At 40.8% G+C, this 24787-nt stretch overlaps 2 protein-coding genes across 2 annotated transcripts in view; one reads left to right on the top strand and one right to left on the bottom strand.

Moving 5' to 3' along the window:
- INTS14 (integrator complex subunit 14) overlaps positions 1 to 3212 on the top strand; it is a 45587-nt gene extending 42375 nt beyond the window's left edge. The window contains exon 13 of the mRNA XM_019968134.2: positions 1097 to 3212. The gene's annotated coding sequence lies outside the window, so the exon portion shown is untranslated. The remainder of the gene's footprint in view (positions 1 to 1096) is intronic.
- HACD3 (3-hydroxyacyl-CoA dehydratase 3) overlaps positions 1 to 22647 on the bottom strand; it is a 30038-nt gene extending 7391 nt beyond the window's left edge. The window contains exons 1-8 of the mRNA XM_019968136.2: positions 22359 to 22647; positions 16179 to 16221; positions 14028 to 14101; positions 12943 to 13107; positions 11268 to 11319; positions 8192 to 8302; positions 1196 to 1323; positions 665 to 777 (exon numbers count right to left, since the gene is read on the bottom strand). Coding sequence (XP_019823695.2) covers positions 665 to 777; positions 1196 to 1323; positions 8192 to 8302; positions 11268 to 11319; positions 12943 to 13107; positions 14028 to 14101; positions 16179 to 16221; positions 22359 to 22445 — 773 coding nt within the window. The 5' untranslated portion in view covers positions 22446 to 22647. The remainder of the gene's footprint in view (positions 1 to 664; positions 778 to 1195; positions 1324 to 8191; positions 8303 to 11267; positions 11320 to 12942; positions 13108 to 14027; positions 14102 to 16178; positions 16222 to 22358) is intronic.
- Between the last annotated feature and the right edge of the window lie 2140 nt (positions 22648 to 24787).

Here is a 24787-nt window from a genome sequence, read left to right as displayed (position 1 = left end):
ATTTGAGTCAGTTCTAATGAGGTGGATAAACCTGGAGCCTATTATACAGAGTGAAGTAAGTCAGAAAGAGAAAAACAAATATTGTATATTAACGTATATATATGGAATTTAGAAAGACAGTACTGATGATCCTACATGCAGGGTAGTAAAGGACACACAGATGTAAAGAACTGACTTTTAGACTCGGGGGGAGCAGGTGAGGGTGGGGTGATTTGAGAGAACAGCATTGAGACATGTACATTACCATACGTAAAACAGGTGACCAGTGCAAGTTCAATATATGAAGGAGGGTATCCAAAGTCAGTGGTCTGGGACAACCCAGAGGGACAGGGTAGGGAGGGAAGAAGGCGCGGGGTTCAGGATAGGGGGATACATGTATACCTGTGGCCAATTCATGCTGAAGTATGGCAAAAACCATCACAATATTGTAAAGTAATGATCCTCCAATTACAATAAATTAATTAATTAAAAAAACTTTTAATTCAAAAAGTATCTTTAATGTTTTAATTTAAAAAAAAACACTGTCTCAACTTTGCAGAGCACATAGATGCAGGCAGAACTCCACACATGAAACTTTAATCTCAAATAAAATGAGACTCTGGATAAGACAGTCTTATCCATAGTAGAAGGAGCACTCAAACACCATCCTGGCATTTGTACCCACCTGAAAATTTCAACTGTGCTCCATATATAAAACACAAAGAAAACCACAGCTTTGTTTTGCATCTCTTCCATGGTACCAAAGATGATAAACAAAATGAAGTTTCTTCCAAGAAGCTATTAAAAAGACCCAAAAGAGAAAAACAAGTTTTAAAATACATTCTTAAAAGACAACACATAAATGTGTTATCTGAAACATAACCCCATTAAATTCAAGGTAAATAGAAAAAGACTGAGAACAACTTAGAACAAGTTTAAGTACCAAGTCAGTACCAGTATTACAGACTGTGTGTGTGTGTGTGTGTGTTCAGATAAAACACTGCTATTTCTCTGCAACAGGTAGAAAAGTTAAAAGTACCCAAGCCAGTACCAGTATTTCTGGACAGATTTTGTGTGTGTGTATTCAGAGAAAACAATGCTATTTCTCTGCCAACAGGTATTTTTACTCATTGAAACGTCTCAGCAAAGTGTGGATACCTAGTAAATAAACATCGAAACCCTGCATTCCCCACCCTTGAGCTCGACTGTTCAATACCTGGAAAAGAGAAGGTACCACTGGTGACTTAGTGACTCCAATTGCTGCATTGATAGATTCCACGGCTGCCAGCATCTGGCAAAAATACATCATGTCAGCCACAGTGTGGAATGTGTCATAGAAGGACTCTATGGGACAAATACATATTAAAGGTAAATCAATTGGTAAATGCCAACACAGAAGTATTTTGCAATCTAGACAAGCCTTTACATGAAATGAATTTTAGGAAAAGTATAATAAACATTCAGTCAGATTCAAGTTTACTACTCAACTAAGCTGGAGGGGAGCAGGCCTCCATGAGCCTAATTAGTAAATTTTATTAGTTACCAGTAAGTTAACATATAAACCTTGTATGCCCTTCTCAATTTTAAAAGGCAAGAAAAAAAGCATACCTAGATTTCACTCACTTATTATATGCTGAAAAATCTATGTATCAGGCACATTGGTAATTCTTTTCAGATCCATTATCTCATTTAATTTAAAGGTAAAACTGTATTACATATATAGAATGAAACCCAGCTTTTTAAAATATCAAAACTATATAATCATAAATACATGCAGAGGTACAAAAGTACTGAATAAAATTAACTACCAAAAACCTTAATTGTATTTATATATTTAATCCTATTAATTCTCATTCTTAGAACATGTCCTAACTAAAAAATCTAAAATGAAAAAGAATAAAAGCTTCAGCAAGGAGATTGTTCTCTGAAATGTTACATATTTCTAAGTGCACTAAAACAGAAATGGTCTAAACTTACAATTATGGAAAGTTTGAGTAAACTACAGTATATCTATTTCATGGAATATTATATAATAAATTAAAATGAGTTATTGCTTATATGAGGTCAACAACTGTGGTATCAATTTGGAGTGGTCCATAATTTAATATCCTTCATTTTTCATACTGATCCTCACTTGACATCCCGAATTCTTACATTCCTCTTTGCAGTGTTTCTCAAGCAGGGTACCACTGACGTTTTGAGCAAGATAGTTCTTAGTCCTGCATATTGTAAAGGTTTAGGATTCTTGTCTCCCTGCCTATTAGAGTCTTTAAGAAATGGCAGAGTTGGGCAAGTTACCAGTAAAGATGACACTGCAGGCTCCTCAAAAGAATACAGTTTAAATATCAAATGAATAAAACAGGTCCTGGCAAGACTGAAAACACTCTCTAATCGCAAAAATGATCTACTATACAATCCTGCTACAAAGTCAAATGTGAATACACCAATGCTATACTATGCTAAGTCACTTCAGTCGTGTCCGACTCTGTGCGACCCCATAGACGGCAGCCCACCAGGCTCCCCCGTCCCTGGGATTCTCCAGGCAAGAACACTGGAGCAGGTTGCCATTTCCTTCTCCAATGCATGAACGTGAAAATCGAAAGTGAAGTCGCTCAGTCGTGTCCGACTCTCCGCGGCCCCATGGACCGCAGCCTAGCAGGCTCCTCCGTCCATGGGATTTTCCAGGCAAGAGTACTGGAGTGGGGTGCCATTGCCTTCTCCGGAATACACCAATGAGTAAGTTCAAAATTTGATTATTTTCTTTGAAGAAGTAATGCAAAATTACAATTTAAATTTTGCTATAATATAAAAAATTTATTCATAATTTTAAATGCCCCTTGTGAAGACAAAAATCACAATTTTTTTTTCACCATTTACAGTGAAATTCTGGTATCTTTCTTCAAGAGATTCACTTCTTAATTTTTTGGACAAATTATCTTTGACAAATGAGGTTCTCCATTATTTTGAACTAGAAAATTGTGACTTAAGATTTGGAATATGGTAAATAAAAGTAGATCTTGTTGCTTTGTATCTGATTTTATGGGAAATTCATCCTTGTTTCAATTCAGGAATAAAAATCTGATTTCTAAAATGACTGTTATAAAGAATATTAATAACACTAACATGCTTATAATACTGTTTTAAAAACAAGATGCAAAACTGTATACACAGCATGATGATAGTTTTTAACTGCAGGAGAAAAAATAAAGACTAAAAGGAAATGTATGGAAATATTTAAAGTGATGGACAATGGCTTATTCACCTCCCCTTCCAGGCCCCCACACCTCCTCCCCAGTTTTCTCCCATTTTCCAAACTTTCTTAAATTGCTCCATTTACTTTTTAAAATTTTGTATTTATTTATTTATGGTTGTGCCGGGTCTTCATTGCTGCCCGCGAGCTTTCTCTAGCTGCAGTGAGTGGGGCGACTCTCCTTGTCGTGCGCAGGCTTCTCACTGCAGTGGCTTCTCTTGCTGAGGAGCACGGGCTCTAGGTGCACAGGCTCAGTAGCTGTGGCGCATGGGCTTAGTTGCCCTGTGGCATGTGGGATCTTCCCAGACGAGGGATTGAACCCACATCCCCTGCATTAGCAGGCAGATTCTTAACTACTGGACCACCAAGGGAAGCTCCAGCCCATTTACTTTTATGATCTGAAAAAAATTTTTTGAAAGTACTAACACAAGGCACTCGTGTTAATGGACAAGGATTTAAATAATGGTAGTATAAAACAGTACACTCTTTCTGGGCAGTATACATCAGAATCCTTAAAAGTAATCTGCCCTTTAGTCTCATAATTCTTCTTCAAGAACTTTTCCTAAGAAAGGTACATGGGTTTATTAGAAAGATATCTAACAAAGTGCCAAGAATCCATCACTCTGATAGATGGAATTACAGCAGAGTTTAAGTATTTAAGTAATTAACACATTTTTATAATTAGAAAAAAACTTTATTTAATTAAAAAAAAAGTATTAATAGAGAGACAGACATGAGTTTCTACAAGTTTGCTATTTCCTTAACATGAGTTCAGCTATACATGTTTATGTAAATAAAACAAGTACATGTGTAGAATTTGCCATTCACCACCACCTTTTATTCAAAAAGAGGTAACTGCAAAGGACAAACTATGACCCTTGGTACCAGGCCCAGGTCCTTACTATACTTCTGAGGACTGATAAGAGAAGAATTTCAACAGCAGCTCCATTCCAATAGGTGGTTAGGAAGGGGCTCAGAGCCAAAACAGAAATTACAGATCCAGGCAGCTAACTTTAAACACATGACCCAGATAATTTAGCAGCTTTTGGAGTGGATCACCTAATGGCTAGCAGGCTCGCACAGGAACATTCAGAACCAATACAACTATGCTAAGTTAAATAAATAATTTATGAATTGGAAAGTCCCTACTCATTCTATGAAACTTGTGTTAAATCCATACTAGTAAGAGCTACAGATCTAACAACTGTCCGAGACTTCCTTTGCTTCTTTAAATAACCAATCAGTGGACTTCTGGTTACATACGACTATAAGATGCTAGGCATTTGGGAAATTTTTCACTAGCCTACTACTGTGCTTTGCAGAAATCCAAGTAAAGACTGGAAAAACACTGTGCACTTCATTCTAAAGATTCTGGAGCTAACTACAATTCATCTTTACAAACCTCAGGTGGGAAAATTTAGGACTGAAGAATAAAATAGTCTACAGGACTTTTTCTCTTTTTAAATACTTTCTTTTTTTCCACTATGCTCATATTTTCCCTCATATTTACTTTACAAAATAAAGAAAAATTTTAAATGATCCATTCAAGCCATTTGAAAATGGTGCCTTTTCTTCCAATCATTCCACATTTATTGGTTGTTTTCTTTCTCCTTTTTATATTGGTGTGAACAAACTGGAAGAACAAGTTTGTATGTTACCTTTTTAGTCTATCGTATTTTTCCAGATTTTACCACCTCTCTAAATACTTAACATTTGCTTCACAACATTCCACTGAGTGAACAATCTATAGCAATCCTTCACTCATGGACATTTACATAGTGTCTAATTTGTCACTAATATAAATAATGCCATAATGTTTATTTTTTATAATTACTTTTTGGATATGAATAATTAAGGTTCTTGATGTTGCTATTGTTGTCGCTATTCAGTCATTCAGTTATGTCCAACTCTTTCCGACAGCATGGACTATACAGCACAACAGGCTTCCCTGTCCTTCACCGCCTCCCAGAGCTTGCTCAAACTCATGTCCATTGAGTCGGTGATGCCATCCAACCATTTCATCCTCTGTCATCCCCTTCTCCTCCTACCTTTAATCTTTCCCAGTATCAGGGTCTTTTCTAGTAAGTCAGCTCTTCCCATCAGGTGGCCAAAGTATTGGAGTGTCAGCTTCAGCATCAGTCCTTCCAATGAATATTCAGGATTGATTTCCTTAGGATTGACTGATTTGATCTCCTTGCAGTCCAAGGGACTCTCAAGAGTCCTCTCCAACACCACAGTTCAAAAGCATCAATTCTTTGGTGCTCAGACTTCTTTATGGTCCAATTCTCACACTCAAAAAACCATAGCTTTGATTATATGGACCTTTGCCAGCAAAGTAATGTCTCTGCTTTTTAATATGCTGTGGTGTTGGTCATAGCTTTTCTTCCAAGGAGCAAGCGTCTTTAAATTTCATGGCTGCAGTCACTATCTGCAGTGATTTCGGAGCCCAAGAAAGAAAAGTCTGTCACTGTTTCCGTTGTTTCCCCATCTGTTATCTACAGGAAGTGATGGGACTGGATGCCATGATCTTAATTTTTTGAATGTTGAGTTTTAAGCCAGACTTTTCACTCTCCTCTTTCCCTTTCATTAAGAGGCTCTTAGTTCCTCTGTGTTTTCTGCCATTAAGAGTGGTGTCATCTGTGTATCTGAGGTTATTGATATTTCTCCCAGCTTGAGCTTGAGCTTGAGCTTGAGCTTCATCCAGCTCAGCATTTCACTTGATGTCCTCTGCATATAAGTTGAACCAGCAGGGTGACAATATACAGCCCTGATGTACTCCTTTCCCAATTTGAAACCAGTCTGTTGTTCCATGTCTGGTTCTAACTGTTGCTTCTTGACCTGCATATAGATTTCTCAGGAGGCAGGTAAGGTGGTCTGGTCCTCCCATCTCTTGAAGAATTTTCCACAGTGTGTTGTGATCCACACAGTCAAAGGTTTTGGCAAAGTCAATGAAACAGAAGTAGATGCTTTTCCAGAACTCTCTTGCTTTTTCTATGAGCCAACAGATGTTGGCAATTTGATCTCTGGTTCCTCTGATTTTTCTAAAACCAGCTTGAACATCTGGAAGTTCTCGGTTCACGTTGAAGCCTGGCTTGGAGAATTTTGAGCATTACTTTGCTAGCGTGTGAGATAAGTGCAATTGTGCGGTAGTTTGAGCATTCTTTGGCATTGCCTTTTTTTGGGACTGGAATGAAAAACTGACCTTTTCCAGTCCTGTGACCACTGTTGAGTTTTCCAAATTTGGTGGCATACTGAGTGAAGCATTTTAACAGTATCATCTTTTACGGATTTGAAATAGCTCAGCTGGAATTCCATCACCTCCACTAGCTTTGTTTGTAGTGATGCTTCTTAAGGCCCATTTGACTGTGCACTCCAGGATGTCTGGATCTAGATGAGTGATCACACCATCGTGGTTATCTGGGTCATTGAGGTTCTTAAGTATCTTACAAAATGATTTTCCCAAAGAGCTGTACTTATGCACCCTCCCCAGTAGCCACTGTTGTGTTTATTTTAGCACATGTTGTTTTCAATTAGGCTCTTTCAGAACTTTGCAAAACTGATATATAAAAAATAGTATCTTTCATTTCCTTCACCATTACTGAGTTAAACATTTTGTTGTATGTTAAATTAGTTTTATTTCCTCTTATGAACTGCCTGTATGTGATCTTTATCTACTGGGTAGAGTTTTCACATTTTAAAATCAATTTTACAAGTTGTTTATATGTAAAAAAAAAGTTGCCAATATTTGTTACAATTTTTCACCAACCCTCCATCCCCATTTTGCTCATCTCAATATGCTTTTCATCTTTCATGTTGTTTTGCATGGATATTTTTAAATATATAGAAATTTAGGCATTTTATGTGGTCAAATACATTGACCTTTTTCTTTATGATTTCTTCTATTATTTTTAAAGTTAGAAAATCCTAACCCTCCACATGTGATTTTCATAAACATTTATTTATATCTTCTATTATGACTTAACTTTTTGATATATGACTCCTAAGTCTTTTTGGGGGGATTTTTTTTTTCCTTTATATACAGTGTAAGAAGAGTGAAAGAGATTATCTGCCTCACAAATCAAGCCAATTTTCCTTGGGAACATTATTAGATAGATTTCCCATCTAATAGAAAAAATGACTGGATAATATTTTCCTTTCCATTGATTCAAAATTCCTTTTTACCATATACATAATTTGGATATATATTATCTATTACATAATGTAATATTGTAATAATAATAATATATAATGTAAGCTATTTTTGAGCTACTTAATCTGCTCTATTAATTAGTCTATCCTTATACTAATACTATACTATTTTAATAATATTTTTTCATAGCAGACAGAGAAAATCCTCTCCCATTACTGTTTTTTCCCTCAAATCTTACTATTTATGGTTCACAATAAAATTTCAGAATACTTTAGATCACATTCTCAAAAATGTTCTATTGTCATTACTTTGGCCAGAATTCTGCTAAACATATAAATTAACTTAGCAAGAACTAATACCTTTATGATAGTCTTTTCATTCAGTTTCACAACAGTCCATTTAGTCTATTTAGGCTCCAAAGGAGTGGGATCCCTTTAGGACTTTGTGTAACTTTGACACTGGGAGTATCTCATCAATTTAGTTAGTTATAAATGAATTATCAAGCAGTGAATAAGAAAGGGATTTTAGTCCAAGATGTACCTCTGGCTAGCTGGGTGGATGTGGACCATTTCTTTGACCATCTCCAAATCTGTTTCCTCACCTATTAAATGAACAGAACATCCAGGCAGCCTGTTTCACAAGGTCATGGGAAGTGAGAGCTGCGAGCATCCAGTGAGAGGCCTGAAGCGCTACATAAACATGGTGGGGGTGGAAGGGGTTGGTGTGGCAGGCTGAAAGGCAGAAAGTGTCACTTCTGAACAGTGGGCCAAACCACTCAAAAAAGAAAGCAAGCTTTGAAACTGTGTACTTGCCTTTTCCCAAGATAAAGAATCTCACGGTCATGTTCACAAATATCCAGGAGAATCCCAAGAACTGCACTAGATTATACATGAACAGGTATCCTTTCTTCAAGCTTGTAAGAGCTGAAAAGCAAAGAAAGGCAGAAAGATGTTAAAAATAGTAGTCACAGCAGGAGACAGGTATGTGGGGTTTACCTGGATGACTGCATCCCTCTTTCGTACATGGGTGCCCTAAGCTTCTCAACAAATACCTGGCCCAGGCCTGCACCAACCAGGCTCTTGGTCCCATAGAAAACAGATAAGCAAAATTATAAGGAACACTGTAGTCCAAGGCATATCTTCGGTGGTCTTTTCCCTCACAGTCTTGAAGGGTTAAGTACACAGACTTAACAAATCCAAGAAGGAAAAGGAAAAGTTACATCTGGCAAAGAATAACTGACTAGCTAAGGAGGCATTATAAGGAAAGGAAATAAAGCTATATTCAGTCCTTGCTCCTGTCATCTTAATATAATCTACAGTTTCTTCTTTTTTAGAATTTTTTTAGGGCATATAGGTCAAACTACCTCAAAGAAACAGAAACTGAATTAAAAAAATCTAATATTTGACCATGTATCCATTCAACCAAACATTAAGTGAACACCTACAACATGCAAGATACTGTGAGTGGCATCACTGAGCTTCAAAGATGGTTAAGACATGATGCTCCCCTCAGAGAGTTTACAATCTAAGATCCATATTTCAAGATTGAGAGTGACAGGTAATATCCTGTGAGAATTTCTAGGTGAGAAAATGACTTTAGGCTGGAGAAGCATGTATCAGGCCAAGTCTGCATGGATGAGATGGTTATCTAATCAGGGCTTTGGAAGATGGAAGAATGAGGATATAACCAAAGGCGGAAAACTGCAAACCAAGAAGAAGGAAGGAGAATAAAGGTCATTAACTTTGCAGCCTAAGGGTTTTCGAAGACATAGCCAATAATAGAATTAAGGGAAGAGTAAGGAGCTTAGACAGAGTCATGGTTGAGTCAAAGGAGTAGGGCACAGGAAAGGATAATTCTTAAGAAGAGCTTTGGAGTTCAGGTTTTGCTGCTACACATTTATTCCTACCTACATATTTTTATAGCCACATATCAGTGTTTCTATAGAGATATCCAGCATAGAAACTTGGTTGATGCTCAAATAATCATACTTGGTATGTCCAATCAAAAACAGCCTTATCTCAAGGGGTGAAAAAAGTCATACTTGTAGCAACATTTAACAAATTAAAATTTTTTTCTTCAAAACTACAAAAATGTATTACATTTCCCCATTTAAAGAACTTTATTAGGAGATTTTATGAATTTAGATAAAACTGCTAAAGCTTTTTCTAAGATCATAAAGTAATCCATACATAAGAATTTTTACATATTTCAGAAGTTTATCCCTCTGGACACCAAAGGTGGCCTTTTTATGTCATTATCCTTCATCTCCACTAGTCCTCTCCCTTCGGCTTTTCTAAAGCAGAAAATTCCTCTAAATTAGTGGTTATTCAAAAATTTTTTAAAGCAACAAATTGTCTTTTCCATAAGAAATGTTATGGACTTCCATAAACACTTCCATAAGAAGTGTTATTCGGGACGCTAATACATAAAACACAAAAGCCAAGCTGCTCTAATTGAAGTGGACCTGCCTGCTTGGCCTACCTCTCCAAAGCATCTCTGGGAATCCCTGGGGTACCATGGTACATAGCTTGAAAACAACTGCTCTAAAATTTCCCCTTCAGTCGTGCCTGACTCTGCAACCCCATGGACTATACAGTCCATGGAATTCTTTAGGCCAGAATACTGGAGTGGGTAGCCTTTCCCTTCTCCAGGGGATCTTCCCAACCCAAGGGTCGAACCCAGGTCTGCCGCATTGCAGGTGGATTCTTTACCAACTGAGCCATAAGGGAAGCCCAAGATACTGGAAAGGGTAGCCTAACCCTTCTCCAGAGGATCTTCCCAACCTAGGAATCAAACCAGCGTCTCCTGCATTGCAGGCAGTTTGTCTATATCAGGGAAGCTCTTTCCCTACTTGCTGCTGCTGCTGCTGCTAAGTCACTTCAGTTGTGTCCGACTCTGTGCGACCCCACAGATGGCAGCCCACCAGGCTCCCCCGTCCCTGGGATTCTCCAGGCAAGAACACTGGAGTGGGTTGCCATTTCCTTCTCCAATGCATGAAAGTAAAAAGTGAAAGTGAAGTCGCTCAGTCGTGTCCGACTCTTCACGACCCCATGGACTGCAGCCTACCAGGCTCCTCCATCTATGGGATTTTCCAGGCAAGAGTACTGGAGTGGGGTGCCATTGCCTTCTCTGTTTCCCTACTTATGGCATGCCAAATAAGTGCCACTAAAACTTGAAAAGTTTTTGATTTTGGACACATGAGGAACACTTATTCATTCTGCTTTTCAGCATTAGTTTTGTATAGACCTGCATGGTCCTCCAACTAGAATGGATAAGCTCTTCGAGCACAGTGCTCTGACGGATCACTGGCTCCAAAGCTCAAAGGCCTAGGACAATGCTTTCCATAAAGCATGAATTTAAGAGCTGCTGAATTTAATCTATGATACCCAGAAGGTAACACACTTAGAGACAGACACACTTGGACAGACATAGAAGTAGAACTGAATTTTTAAAAGGTTAATGAACAGCAGGACTGTACAGAATACTTTCCATCTTTAAGGCTGACAACAACAGCCCTTATGATCTCGGTTAGGAAAACACCACCAGACTGGAAGAACTGTAGTCATGGACCTATGCAGTACTTTCCAGGTCTCTGAAGGACTTGCTGCCACCTAGCACCCTACTAGGCCAGTCCAGGAGGCTGAGGTTCTTCCATTCTGCTACACCAACCTTGGTGTACTCAGATGATGTCAGGCCCCCAACAGCAGGGAAACATTAAAAGTAAGTAACACTTTAGATGCGGGTTTGCACAGCTTAAGCATTGGGCATTAAGGATTTCTCAGAAACTCATCCACCCAATACAAGCCCTCCTGCTGCTTCACACTCATCCACACTCCCATCTCTGTCACAAGTTAACTGGTAACCACCATAGCAGTAGGGGCAACTTACTTTCAGGGGAGCCTTGGCTTTCGAGTCTGAGTTTATTTAATTGTTCTTCTTCCTAGAATTTGGACAGAAGTTTTCCAAGAACACAAGTTAGACTACTGTATGGTACAGGGAACTATATTCAATATCCTGTGATAAACCATAAGGGAAAAGAATATGAAAAAGGATGTGTATATATGTGTATAAATTAGGCACTCTGCTGTACAACAATAATGTATTTAACATTGTATTTTAATTATACTTCAGTAAAAAAATAAATTGAAAAAACAAAAAAAACACAAGTTAAAATTCCCAGATGCTTGCAGAAGCCCACATGAGAGATAAATGATCTGAGTCCTTCAAAGCCACCTCCTCCTCCAATTGTGTTCTCACTTCCTTGGGAAAAATGTCTGAACTCACGGTACTAAGGAGCCTGACTCCTTACTGGGTAGCACTGGCACTACAGAATGACCCATCCAGGGCTCACAGAATTAAACCAATCAGCTGGCTTCCAAACTACAAAGTGGGCAGCCTTAAGATCTTAGAGCTGGAAAAGACATCTAGAAAATCTGTCATGGTTGTAGAAACAAAACAGAAATTTAAGACAGGAAATAGATTGCTATTTCATTTTTTAAGACTTCGATAATTTTCTATAAGCTAAAATCAAATCTCCAACATTAGTGTGAACTTATATTAGGATAATATAGATATAGATGGATATATATGGAAATACTTAGAGGTACATGTATATACATGGGCTGGTATACACACATATATTTCCTTGTGCTGTCAGCTGAGAGAACCTAAAAGTAATATCTCAGTAGCAATGAGCACACTTAGCACGCAGATCACCCAGATCCTGGTTTCCACTATCATCCTGCAATAAAAACAACAGGCCTGGGAATATACAAGATAAACCTGGAGCAGCTTACAGTGCCAGAAATTAAGGATGCACTTTAAAAAAAAAAAGGCCCATGATGATGGAGCTGTGTCAAAGGGACACAAGAGCCAACCGCAAGAGCTTCCAGTGGCCAAAGATAGAACAATATGAGCAACAAGATATATTACCCAGTATTGGATTACAGCCCAACTATAAACCAAATCTGTTCTGATATAAATAAATGACAATATCCATACTGATATAAATAAATGACAATAAATAAAGGAGAAAAGAAAAATCTCCCATGCAGAATTCCAAATAAAGTATACAGATACTCCACCCTAAGAATGGGAAGCATAACTTCTGGCTTGTTAAGTGTGAACTGTGCATAGTGACTTCCTTCCAAAGAAAACAGTAAAGAAAGGAGAAGAGTAACATTATAGTAGAGAAACCATACAGTGGAGAAACCTACCAAAGATTAACCACATCCAGGTGAGCTAGATTAACATCAAGAGCTGTAGGTCATGTTGAGAGTATTAAAAGCTTGATATGACATGATAAGAATGGCACTTTACCTCTGTGGCCTTCCTACCCAAAACCCATCACCCTAAGCTAATCATGAGAAAAACATCAAACAAAACCCAACTGAGGAACAGTCTACAAAATACATGCCCAATACTTCTATAAAACCACGTCTCCAGGTCATTCAGTGAATTTATATTTTTGTCCTTATTCTATCAGATCCTGATAGATATCTGAGGTGGCCCAAATAACTTGGGTTCCTCATGACTTCTGTCTAGATCCCAGATCCTTACTGACCTTGGCTCTGAGCTCCATTTCAGCATCAGACTCGTCCAGCCAACGATCAAAGTCAGGGGCCAAGAACAGTGGGCGCTTCTCCTGCTTGGTGAGTCTCTCCCACCATTGACTCTCCTTCTTCTGCACGGTGATGTTTACCTGCCTCTGGGTCAGCTTGTAAACCGGCTAGGAGAGAAAGCAAGAACATGAGAATGCCCTTTCCCATCAAAGAAGCTGCATGGTACTTACTGCTGTTCCTTCTCAGTTCCTAAAAGTCCTGGGGCAAAGAGAACATCTAGACCAAGGGCTGGCACAAGGAAGAACGCCAAGAACAGCAATATCTTGCTCCGGTTCCCTCCCCACCCGCTGCCCCACTGGGGACACAGGAGGAAAGCCAGACAAGAAAGGCAGATAGTCTTGATTATCTTGGTAATTAGCATGAACTCCCTACTAATTAGAAATTAGCATGAACTCCCTACTGGATCTACATCATGCCAGGCTCTACATCCAACCGCCTTCTCAAGGGCACTACTGCCTTCCAAATCTTCCCATGAAGATGATTCAATTCAAATGGTCAGTGGTTTCCAGCATTTAGAAAGGCCTGCATCAAGGCCAGAACTGTACTGTATCAGTTACAGCTTTTTTAAAAGCAGTCTTTCACTACAGAGCCTTCTCAACTAAACTCAAATTCTTAGGGGTGCTCCAGCTCATTATTTCTTTGTATGGCCTCTCTCTTTTCCTCCAAATGAAGTCCCAGACTGCTGACTATTAAGAAACCCTTAAACCACTGCTGACTATTAAGAAACTCACAGCTGGAAAGAACCTTAGAGATCCACTTAACCCAATCCTCCATGTAACATATGAGAAAACTGAAATGCAAAGAAGTGAGGAGACTTCTTCACACCACTAATAATGACAAAGCCCAGATTCAACTCAGGTTCTCCAATTTTCCTCTTACTCTGTGGCTAACACCTGGGCTCTGTTCCAAACAAAAGTATATTCTGCTTAGGTTTATCTTCTTCTTCCCCATAAGGCTTGCCCCCCATTTCACAAAACTATAAGTATTTATTTCTTAAAATAGAAAGGGAAGGAAGGAAAGAACATACCTCTGGCTTCACAAGGTCTAAGAACTCCAGGTGAAATTCATAAACATTGTCTCCTTTGGCACCATGCCCCTGAGCTATAAAGAAATGTGGGTTGCTGTGAATTTGAGCAGAACAATGCCATTCAAATGTTAGCTTGGTGCAGTTCTTTCAGAAGTATGAAAATATTAATGGGTCCTGCCAAGTGAGTGGGGGCTTGTGAGCAGAGCTACTCAACAGCTAGATGAAAGCTAAATCCTCGACAAAAGTTGATCTCCTTATGACTTTTTGGTGATCAGTTCCAGAATATTTAATCTTCTAATGAGGCCTCAATGATGGCTGGTATAAATAACAGATAAGCAAAAAGAATACGGAAAGCAAAGCCAAAGATAACATTATATAAACTCTATATAAATTTAACGTTCACATTTACTTTGGCTCTGAATCCACAGCAGAGAAAAGTCAAGTAGGCGTATTCTCTTGACTGCAGTTAAGCAAAGCTGCAGGGTACATGGACCCTCTAATGTACCGTCTCAAAGAAAATTCTAAATTTAACATCTTCCAACCAGAGATGGGAGACTTTCCAGGTGACACCAGTGATAAAGAACCTGCCGGCCAGTGCAGGAAACATAAGACATGGGTTTGATCTCTGGGTCAGGAAGATCCCTGGAGGAGGGCGTGGTAACCCACTCCAGTATTCTTGCCTGGGAAGTCCCATGGACAGAGGAGCCTAGGGAGCCAGAGTCCATGGAGTCACAAAGAGTTGGACACGACTGGAGCAACTTGCACACACAACCAGGGGTAGACAATGGAGCAGGTGACTGCTCCTTTAGCACATGCCAAATGGAATAAAAAAGAGAAATAACATTTTTTCACCTCATTCCCAAGAGGACAAATGGAACTAGGAAGAAAGACCTCAGGTTGACCATCATGCCATTCCTGTGCCCTGACATGGCATTTTCCCCCAAAGGCAGCAGTTGCCATGCCTAAAAGCCAGTGACTACAGGATGTCCCTGCCCTCTAACTCTTGGGATTATCTTTCCTCATCTGACCATGTGTGGAAGGACTTGCCTATTATGTGTTATAGGTAGCTATTCTCTAAGACCACAAATTCCTTAGGGTAGGACAGTCTAGAAAGCTCCACATGGCAACATACACGTTTATCATTTTAATTTCCTTCCAAATGCTGAGCTCCCTCCAAAGTCTGAGCCATTACCACCATGGCTCTCACTTGGCAAAGTAGATTCAAAAGCCAGGCTGTGCTTTCACATAAGTATATTAAGGTAGATGGAGTCTCATATAAGGCAGAAACTCTTCAATCTCCCATAACCCCAGTCACTTACTAATGACATTCCAAGGAACCAGAATAGAAAGACAGCAGGGAGAATCCCACTCCACTGGGTATCAGTGAATCCCGACCTACCCTCTCAGGCTCAGCAGAAAATCTGCTGATGAACTAAGAAGGAGATGGAGGTGAATTCACAGAATTAAAGACTCTCAGAGCTGGAAAGGCTTCAGATATCATCTAAAGTACAGTGCTTATTAAATTGGTCTGTAAGTATAACATCAGGGAGCCACAAAGTCTTGTTAAGAAAATTTCTATTGTTGGGTTTTGTTCTAATATTTTTAAAAAGAAGCATATTTTGAGTCATCTAGATAGCTACCTTATAATCAAGTAATACTTGTACGAGTTCAGCGGCTGTTTGCCACTGCATTCACAAGTGTAATGGAGTCAAATATCACTTACAGTGACCATACTTAACTCTTAACATGCTTTTCAACCTAGGGTCTGTGGCCCTAGAGGATCCTGTAGATATACGTTCAGGTGTCCTTGGATCTTCAAGTTTAAGAAACACAGATTATAACCCAACACCCTATAGGCCCACAGAAATCAATAAGTTGTCCAAAGTAGTAGCAGAATTTTAAGCTAAATCTCCTGATTTCTAACCTAGGATACCATTTTGCTATATCTCCTGCCTTTCCCAGCGGAAAGTGGGATGTTAAATTACTGAGCTCTCTGATCATACCTCAAAATAATATAATTTACCCCACGAGTATGAGAAAGGTAAACATCAATAGAGAGTGAGTAAAATAAACAGATAAAGATAAAAAGCAACCATCACAATGTCTCTTTAACTGTGTAGAGGCCTAGGAACCTTTTGCCCAGATACTGACCTTTGAAATGTAGCACATTTTCAGTGATGCTGATGGCAGGATTCTGTGGAAAAAGACCAAGAAAGCAAGAAGGACATTTTAATGAAGAGAAAAATCAAATTAAAACCAGTGGCTTACTTCCCTCCCTACATTGTTCCACCCTGGGGACTCGACCTTCCTGCCCTGTGCTTCCTCCAGAGAATATATTTGGTCATTTACTCCCATCTCTGTGGAGGGTTTCTCTGTATCTATCTGTACACATGGCAGATTGCAGGCTCCCGCAAGAAGGACCCTAAACTGCTCTGCCGTGAAGAGCAATCATATACTGAATCAGTCCATTCTGCTCATGGTCAGTGGTAGATGGTGCCGTGTGAGGTGCCATGGGGAAATACACGGATCTCTAAGACTCAGTCCCTGAGCTGTGGAGGCAGGGAATCTGGTAGGACAGATGAGTCATATCCTGTGAGAAGAAACAATATAGTATCAAGTAACATATGCTCAAGACCAAAAGAGTAGAAAAAAACAGTTAAGTGTTACGGGAGTTTAAGAAGAGAGTGAGTACAACAAGAACAGAACGGTTAGGGACAGCCTTACCAGGAGGGACACCCATACCGCATCATGAAAAACAAATTAATTCCTGTATGTTAAGTGAAGGGCTGTAGATTACAGGCAGTTGGATGAAAATGAAAACGTGCAGTCCCTGAGTCTTAGGCTCCACGCTCTCTTAACCTCTATCCAAACCAAGACTAGAAGAGATGGAAATTCTCTAAATTGTTCATTTATTCCCAGAAGTTGCTATGTGCCTTTTAGCAACTTAACTCTTTTTTTTTTTTTCAGGGGATGAGAAACAGTTTGCATCCTAACTCCCAGATCAAAATTAACAAGCAAGCAGCAGCATATTTCCAGTGCCATAACTAGTTCATTTACTCTTCTTCTGTAGGCTCTGCTCTGTTTTCCATCTTGCATCAAAGAAAACAAACAAGACAGAGAGAAGGTGAAGGGTATGTTTATTCTAACAATGGGAGCCTAAATGCTTCACTCATAGCCAAGTGTTAGGAAAAGGGGGAGCATGAAGGCTGGGTGAGGGAGCTTTTAAGCCAAGAACCTCCCCAGTGAGAGTATAGACTTGAGGCTGAGAAGCTCACCCACAGGGGCTAATAAGCCAGATGATCTCTGTGCCAGGGAGAGGGAATTAAGGAACTTCACCAAAAAAAGTTATACGTTCAGGGGCATGGTTCCTCTATAAGGGAAGCAGGGTTTTAGTGTGAGTATCATCATGAAAGCCTGCGTTCTGGGATGTCTCAGTGGTACATTTCCTATTTAGGTCACTTCTTTGCTTACTCTGTGTTCCCCATATCCTAATTCACCTGGAAGGAAAAAGGAGTCTGCGGGGGGCTCAGTTTATTCTCCTCAGACACAAGATGTGAGCAGCCAAGGTTTAAGCTCTAGACACAGCCCAAGGCCTGCAGTTTATTAAGCATTCTGAGTCAGATTTTAGATGCTAACTCTTTCCCTGGTAGCTCAGTCAGTAAAGAAACTGCCTGCAGAGCAGGAGACCAGGGTTCAATCCTTGGGTCAGGAAGATCCCCTGGAGAAAGAAGTGGCAACCTACTCCAGTATTCTTGCTTGGAGAACCCCATCGACAGAGGAACCTGGTGGGCTACAGTCCATGGGGTCGCAAGAGTCGGACACAACTTAGCAACTGAACCACCATCAACTCCTACCCAGCAGTACATGGGCACGTCAGGTTCAGCTTCTCCAAAGGTGTTGGTAATTAAGGAAGATATTTCAATTAAAAAAAAAAAATGCCAGAAACAAGCTCAAAACTGGGAAGGAAGAGACACGGAAGTGATAAAAAAAAAAATTAACATCTATGTCTATAAATGAGATTGGCCTATAATTTCCCTTTCTTATAACTGCATCACCAAATGAACTGGAGAATGTTCTCTCTTTCTCTTTTCTGGAAATGCAAGTATAAGTGCCGTGGTTGCCACCTGCAAGATGCCCCCCCATGATCTTCTGCCCCTGGTATTTATACTCTTGTGTAATCGCCTTCCAAATGACATCAGGAATCTGTGTAACCGATAGAACACAGTGGAAATGAACCATGTGACTTCTCACGCTAGGTCATAAAGGGCACTGCAGCTTCCTTCTGAGCTCGCTCTGGGAAAACTCAGACACCGGGGCATGAGAACACTCAAGTAGCCCCACGTATCCTCTGTGAAGGATTAACTCATGGATAACTTGCCAATAAGGTGAGCGGCACATCCTTGAAGAGTCTACTTCAGACTCTTCAACCTGTCAACCACAAATGACATCCGAACAACCACATGAGAGATCCCAAGCCACAACACCCAGCTGAGTCTTTTCTGAAGGACTCAGAAATGGAGGCATTGACTTTTGTGTATGGCATAAGACAAGATCTTATTTTATCTTTTTGCCACTTGGATTACCAATTGTCCCAACACAATCTCCTGAATGGTTCACCCTTTCCTCCATTAATTTGTAAAGCCACCACTGCGGTTCAATAAGTTTTCACACATGGGTAAGTCTATTCTGTTCTATTGCTCTTTGTGTTTCTCATCTAAGGTTTAGTATCACAATAATAATGTTTTACACCTGAGTAGCACACCAGAATTCACAAAGCACTTTCAAATCTATTATCCAAGGCAAGCCTCAAAACAATCCCGTGAATTAGGTGTTATTCACATTTATTTGTATGAAGAGACTGAGGCTCATAAAGGTTAAGTTAATAATCCACGGACACCAGATATTAAGTGGAAGAGTAAGGAACCAACTCTTTCCACCAGACTCTATTAGGTAAGGTCAAGAACAGCATCTTTCCAACAGCTCCCAAACAAAGCTAAACACACAGCCCTCATACAACTGAAATGAACAAAAACCTCGAAAAATGAACAAATGCTTTAACAACTATGGTTGTTGGCACAAATCTGTCCTTCATGCTTATCCTGTAAACCAACTTTATTCTGAAAGCAACCATGCCTTAGCCCCAATGGACTTTCACTGGTGTCTTTGCTACTGCTCACCTCAAACACAGAAAACAGCTGCTGACGAAGCCTTTTTCTTCTCACCTCAGTGGTGGTTTCTCATCAGGCTCTAGCTCTACAGCTCCAAAGACGGAGGAGAGATATGAAACCCTGACAGCTCTCTGTATCTCGGGAAGGGAGCATGTCTGATGCCCTCAAACTGGCAATACTGAAACTCACTTACACATAAGCTACAGAAAGCAGGGGGCGATAGAGAACTGTCCGAAAACCCAGAACCCAGCTTAATGCAGGTACTCCACAAATGGTCTTCATTAAGCAAATAAACGGAACGCTTCATCCCAAGCCAGAATCACCAGTTCCACAGGCCATGCGTGGAGCAATTAATTGGGAAGTTTTTAAAAAGGAGCAGCCCCTGACATTCAAAAGCTGGCCTGGCATTCACAGCTAGGACACGTTACTCTGCTATTACACAAGAACAGAATACCTTGATAAAATGAGATAAAGCCATTTCATAATTCTGTGCAAGCACAGACAAAAACATGGCCACACTGCCACTCACAAAACATGTTACCCTGCCCCTACGCCAAAATATGTGACTGCCACTCCTCTACCAATTAGTTTTATTCTTGTTCTAATCTCTCTTCCCTATATATGATTTATTCAGATGCTCAACCATAGCATTGGTCCTGTTTTCTCACAGCATCTAATCTAAAGTGAATCCTTGCTTCCTTAGTCTATCCCCCAGTCTCCAAAGTCCAAATTCTATAATCAGCTCTAACGTTCTAATGAGCTAGCCCCACAGGGTATGCTCTCCCTTGCTGTTATGAGCAATAAACACAACTTGTTTAACTAGAGGTGTGTTCCTGGCAGTCTCTGGTTATAGGGCATTGACTCCTACAACAAATCAGATGATCTGAAAGTCTATGCCGTCCTCTTTCCAGAAAGTTCTCCCAGTTTCAGTCTGACAAGAATACTTCATCTTATTTCTGTAAAGTGAAAGTGAAGTCACTCAGGTCCGACTCTTTGCAACCCCATGGACCGTAGCCTACCAGGCTCCTTCACCCATGGGGATTTTCCAGGCAAGAGTACTGGAGTGGGCTGCCATTTCCTTCTCCAGGGGATCTTCCCAACCCAGGGATCGAACCCGGATTTCCTGCATTGCAGACAGACGCTTTACTGTCTGAGCCACCAGCGAAGCAATAAAAGAATTAATAAACGCCACCAGGTAATTAATAAAAGAGAGGTAACAAATTCCTTTAACACCAGGGACCTGGTTTAATACTCAACCCCAAATCTATAAATAAACATACTCATGCACAGAATTTTTTGTTTGTATATAATATCCTTCCTCCTAGATAGAATACCCTTGGAAAGCTGAGTCTGTCTGACTCATCTTTGTAAATCTGTAGTATTTCACACATGGTAGGGGATTTCTTTTATGAATGATACTGACATGTTACTTTAAAACTAATGGTAGCACCAATGGATGCCTCAGAATTACAGACAAGAAATCTAGGTAAAAAAAAAACTCAACTGGGGACAAAATATTTATTTTTTTCCCTAAAAATAAAAAAGGATTTCTCTTTCCAAAAGAAAATCCCATTTTTTTCCTCCACCTTTACATTTCTTTAACTATAAGATATTCCAAACGCATACGTTCATATTTGAAAATACACCAAATACAATTAACACATATGTTCATGTTTCTTAACTAAAAGGTTTATAACTTTCAGGAAAAATTTAAGTGTGATGCTTTCATTTGCCCAACAAATTTACATTTTTTCCCCCACCACCACCACCCTACCTCCCCTAAAAACAGCTTTTCTGTTTGTGTTTCAGAAGTACGCCAGGATATCACATCCTTATTACAACTAGAGAGGGTCTCTGAGTTTAACTGGTCTACAAAATGTTTAACAATATCTAAGAGACATTGCCACGACACAAGGTCCATACTTTTCTTATTGATTACTGTTAGAATTCTCTCTAGAAAGAGACTTTGATGCCCATCTACAAAGATTTTGCTTTTTTCCTTTTTTATTAAAACACCCTGAAGCAGAGTAGAGGAACACTGTACAAAACATTTATTCATCCTCTGAGGTAAAAGTACAATTCAGCCGGGTTTAACATATTAAACGACACAGCGTGCAGTGTCACAGCCTAAAGCATTCTGGCCAGTACTATCTTTCAATAGGAAAACAGGTTTATATTCCAGAAGCAAAGACTGAATTCGACAAACTCAAGTCTACAATCAAAGATCACCTATACCTTGCAAGACAATATGCCAGATGGGCTGACAGACTGAATATAAACGCCTGACTCAGAGGCAGAGAGAGTTAAGCCGGAGTGAAGGAGGTTATACAGTGCCATAGATGTCAAGGAGAGTAGGCAGTAAGAATGACTATAGAAAGAACATTCCAGACTACAAACTTCAGCTCCTCAACGATGGGAATCCTGGATGGTTTTCACAGAGACAGGGGGGTACATAGGTCCTGAGATGGCCACCAATTAAGAAGCCTCAGCTTGTTCACATGCAAGTCAATGAGATCAAGCATAAATGCTCAATGTGAGTTAAGATAATTTTGAAGTTCTGCATGCAACTCAGCAAACGTGAGCCCACAGTCTTCAGAAGAGGGGGGAAATCACTCCTTCGGGGTCTTCTGGATTTTAAAATGAACAAGAATGATTTCCATCACTGAATGGCTAGGAGGTGGGTGTGCCCCCCTCCCCCCGCCCGAGGCAGCGGCGGGCCTCTTGAAGGCCCGAGGGGACCGCGGGACCTCTAAGACCAGCGCTGGACGTCCAGCCACGGCCCGGCAAGCCACTGTCACACTGTATCTCCGACCCAAAGAGCTCATCCCACGCCTCGAGGGGCCTCGGCAAACCCGAATCCAGACAGCCAGGCCTCCAGGGCCAGGCTCGGGCTCCACCAGGCCGCAAACTGCGAACAAAGAGACTGCTGGGGCAGCCTCTGTTGCGCGGGGCTCACGCAGCACCCAAGGAACCTGAGCCTTCAGGGGGTCGCGCCCGGGGTCTGCCTTGATGAGGGGCAGCCCGTGCTCTGGCCTGGCAGCCCAGAGCGCACCGTGTCCTGGATCCCGTTGACGCGCTGCTGGCTCTCCGGAAAAAGGGGACGGGGGTCCCAGCGGGTCCCCAGAGCCGAGACCCGGCGCACGTCCCGCCGCCCGGCCTTTACCTGCACATCACTCAGCTCCACGCGCAGATACAGCTCGTGGTGCCGCTGAGCCCAATAGACGTGAGGCGTCAGCACCTGATTCTCCATAACCACACTGCCCAGAGCGGCTCGCTGCGCCTCGCTGTCTCAGGTAGTGCGCGGCTGGAACTGGTCAGACGAAGGCCGCAAACCCCCGAGCTCCGAAGTGCCGGCAGTCCGCAGCCTCCAGACGACCCACGCTCGCGGGCCGCGCCTGCGCAGTGGTGAGCGAGGGGCCGCGGCGCCGGCTCCCGCCTTGCCGCTAGCCGGGTGGGGGCGGGGCGGAGGCGGGATGGGGTGGGCCACAGGAGCGAGTGGCGCCGCCGCTCGCTGCGAACGCCTCGGGAGTTGGCTGGTGTGTTGTCGTTCCTCTTACCTGCTGGAGGACGGTTAAAAAATAAGAGTAAAAACTGAAAAACGCTGGAGACTCATGAAGAACCGATTAGCATAGAGAAAGGACTTGGGATTGGTGTATCTGGAAGGTTCCTCCCATTTGTCACTCATTAATTCAACATTTGTTGAGCGTCTGCTATGTGCCTGAGCTGCAAAGATAAAACACCGAAGCTTCAGGAGTAAGTCACAGTACCTGACGTCTTGAAACCCTCAGTCTATTAAAAAAAAAAAAAAAGCCGCAAGGAATTATAGACATAATAAGTATGATGATGGTTATAAGGGAAGCAGTGGGAAAGCGAAGAAGAGATCGGAAGAGTGTTCTAAGAGAGGAGAGTAGCCTTAAAGGCCAAAGATTTCCAACGCTATCCCATAGAACTTTACACGTAGATTATGGAAATATTCCATTCTGCGCTGTCCATAACGGTAGCCACTGCCCACATGGGGCTTTTTGACTACTCGAAATGTGGCTAAAGAGACTGATAAACTGAATTTTTTATTTCCTTTACTTCTAATTAATTTAAATTAATGGCTATTAATTAACGTCACAAATTAATGGCTATTCTATGGGACAGCGCAGGAGACTGTATATCTAAATCGGAAACCCAAACTAGAGAGAATACCAATTTATATCTAATTTAAACTATCGCGTCTGTATCCACTTTCAGCCCCAAGTCGGCTTGGAGAGAAGAATTCGATAGGAAGCAACATGACAACGAAAACCAGAAATCTGGGACAAAATTGAACTTTTATAATTCAATCTGTTAGTACCCATTTATTTAGCAAAGTCCTGAGCACAGGGATCCAAAGATGAAATGATGCCAGTTCTCAGAAAACATTTAGCTCAGGGAGTAGGTCATATAAAATATAGAGGGTTTCAATATGAGAAATATGCTGAGCTCTAAAAAAGGCAGGAAGGTAGGAGCTGAGGGTTGTAGAAACCAGTAGCAGACATTTGAGAGCAAATCCTTGAGAGCTGGGCTGTGAAATGTGAGGAGGAATTTGATAGAGGAAGAAGCGGAGGTAGGGCAGTAGACCCACAGGGCGGGAGTCCAAAGTTGAAGAGAGATGGAAGGTTCTGCATATTGGGCGGTGGGGGCTTCCCAGGTGGCTCAGTGGTAGAGTTCGCCTGCTAGTGCAGGAGATGCAGGAGACTTGGGTTGCATCCCTGGGTGGAGAAGATCCCCTGGAGGGAGAAATGGTAACAGATCCCATCATTCTTGCCTGGAAAATCCTGTGGACAGAGCCTGGTGGGCTGCAGTCCGTGGGGTTGCAGAGTCAAAGGTGACTGGGGGACTGAGCACACGCACACATACTGGGGGTGAAGGGCATGGAGAAGAGAAGTTGCCCTGGGTCTCGAAAGACCCAGGTATTGCATCAGGGAAGTCTGTTTTAATAGCTGTTTGTACTTTATCCTACAGACACGGAGGAGTCAAGGAAGTTTGTTACAGGAGATTAGCAAAATCATATATGCACTGGGCAAAAAAAAAAAAAAAAAAAAAACAGTCAGTGAGGAGGAATTAGTAGGAGGCAAACCAATTGGAGGTGATATAATCTTCCTGTTATGACATAATGAAAACAGCAACCTTTGATAGCCTTGAATTTTAAAAATAAAATATTTTTTTAATTATGAAAGTACTTTTATTGCATTGCTTTTACTACAGTGTAGACACAATATAGGGCACATTTTAAAAACTGAGGTATAGGAACCAGGCAAATTTTAAATATTCGACTTCAGCTGAATTTTTGCATGTTTATACCTGTATAATTAATTACTATCCAGATCAAGGTCTGGAACATTTCTAACATACTACATGGTCTTTCATGTCAATAAACATTTGCCTACCCTTCCCTACACCCCAATAATTACTATCATGACTTGGATCACCGTAGCGTAGTTTTTGTCTGTTCTTGAATCTCGTGTAAATAGGATCGACATATGTACACTTTGTGTCTGGTTTCTTTCATTCAACATAATGTATTTGAGATTTATCTGTGTTGTACGAATCAACAGTTCATAC

The sequence above is a fragment of the Bos indicus genome, chromosome 10 (assembly GCF_029378745.1).
Source record: "Bos indicus isolate NIAB-ARS_2022 breed Sahiwal x Tharparkar chromosome 10, NIAB-ARS_B.indTharparkar_mat_pri_1.0, whole genome shotgun sequence".
NCBI classification, from domain to species: Eukaryota; Metazoa; Chordata; class Mammalia; order Artiodactyla; family Bovidae; genus Bos; species Bos indicus.
This window is presented reverse-complemented; position numbering and strand designations above follow the sequence as displayed.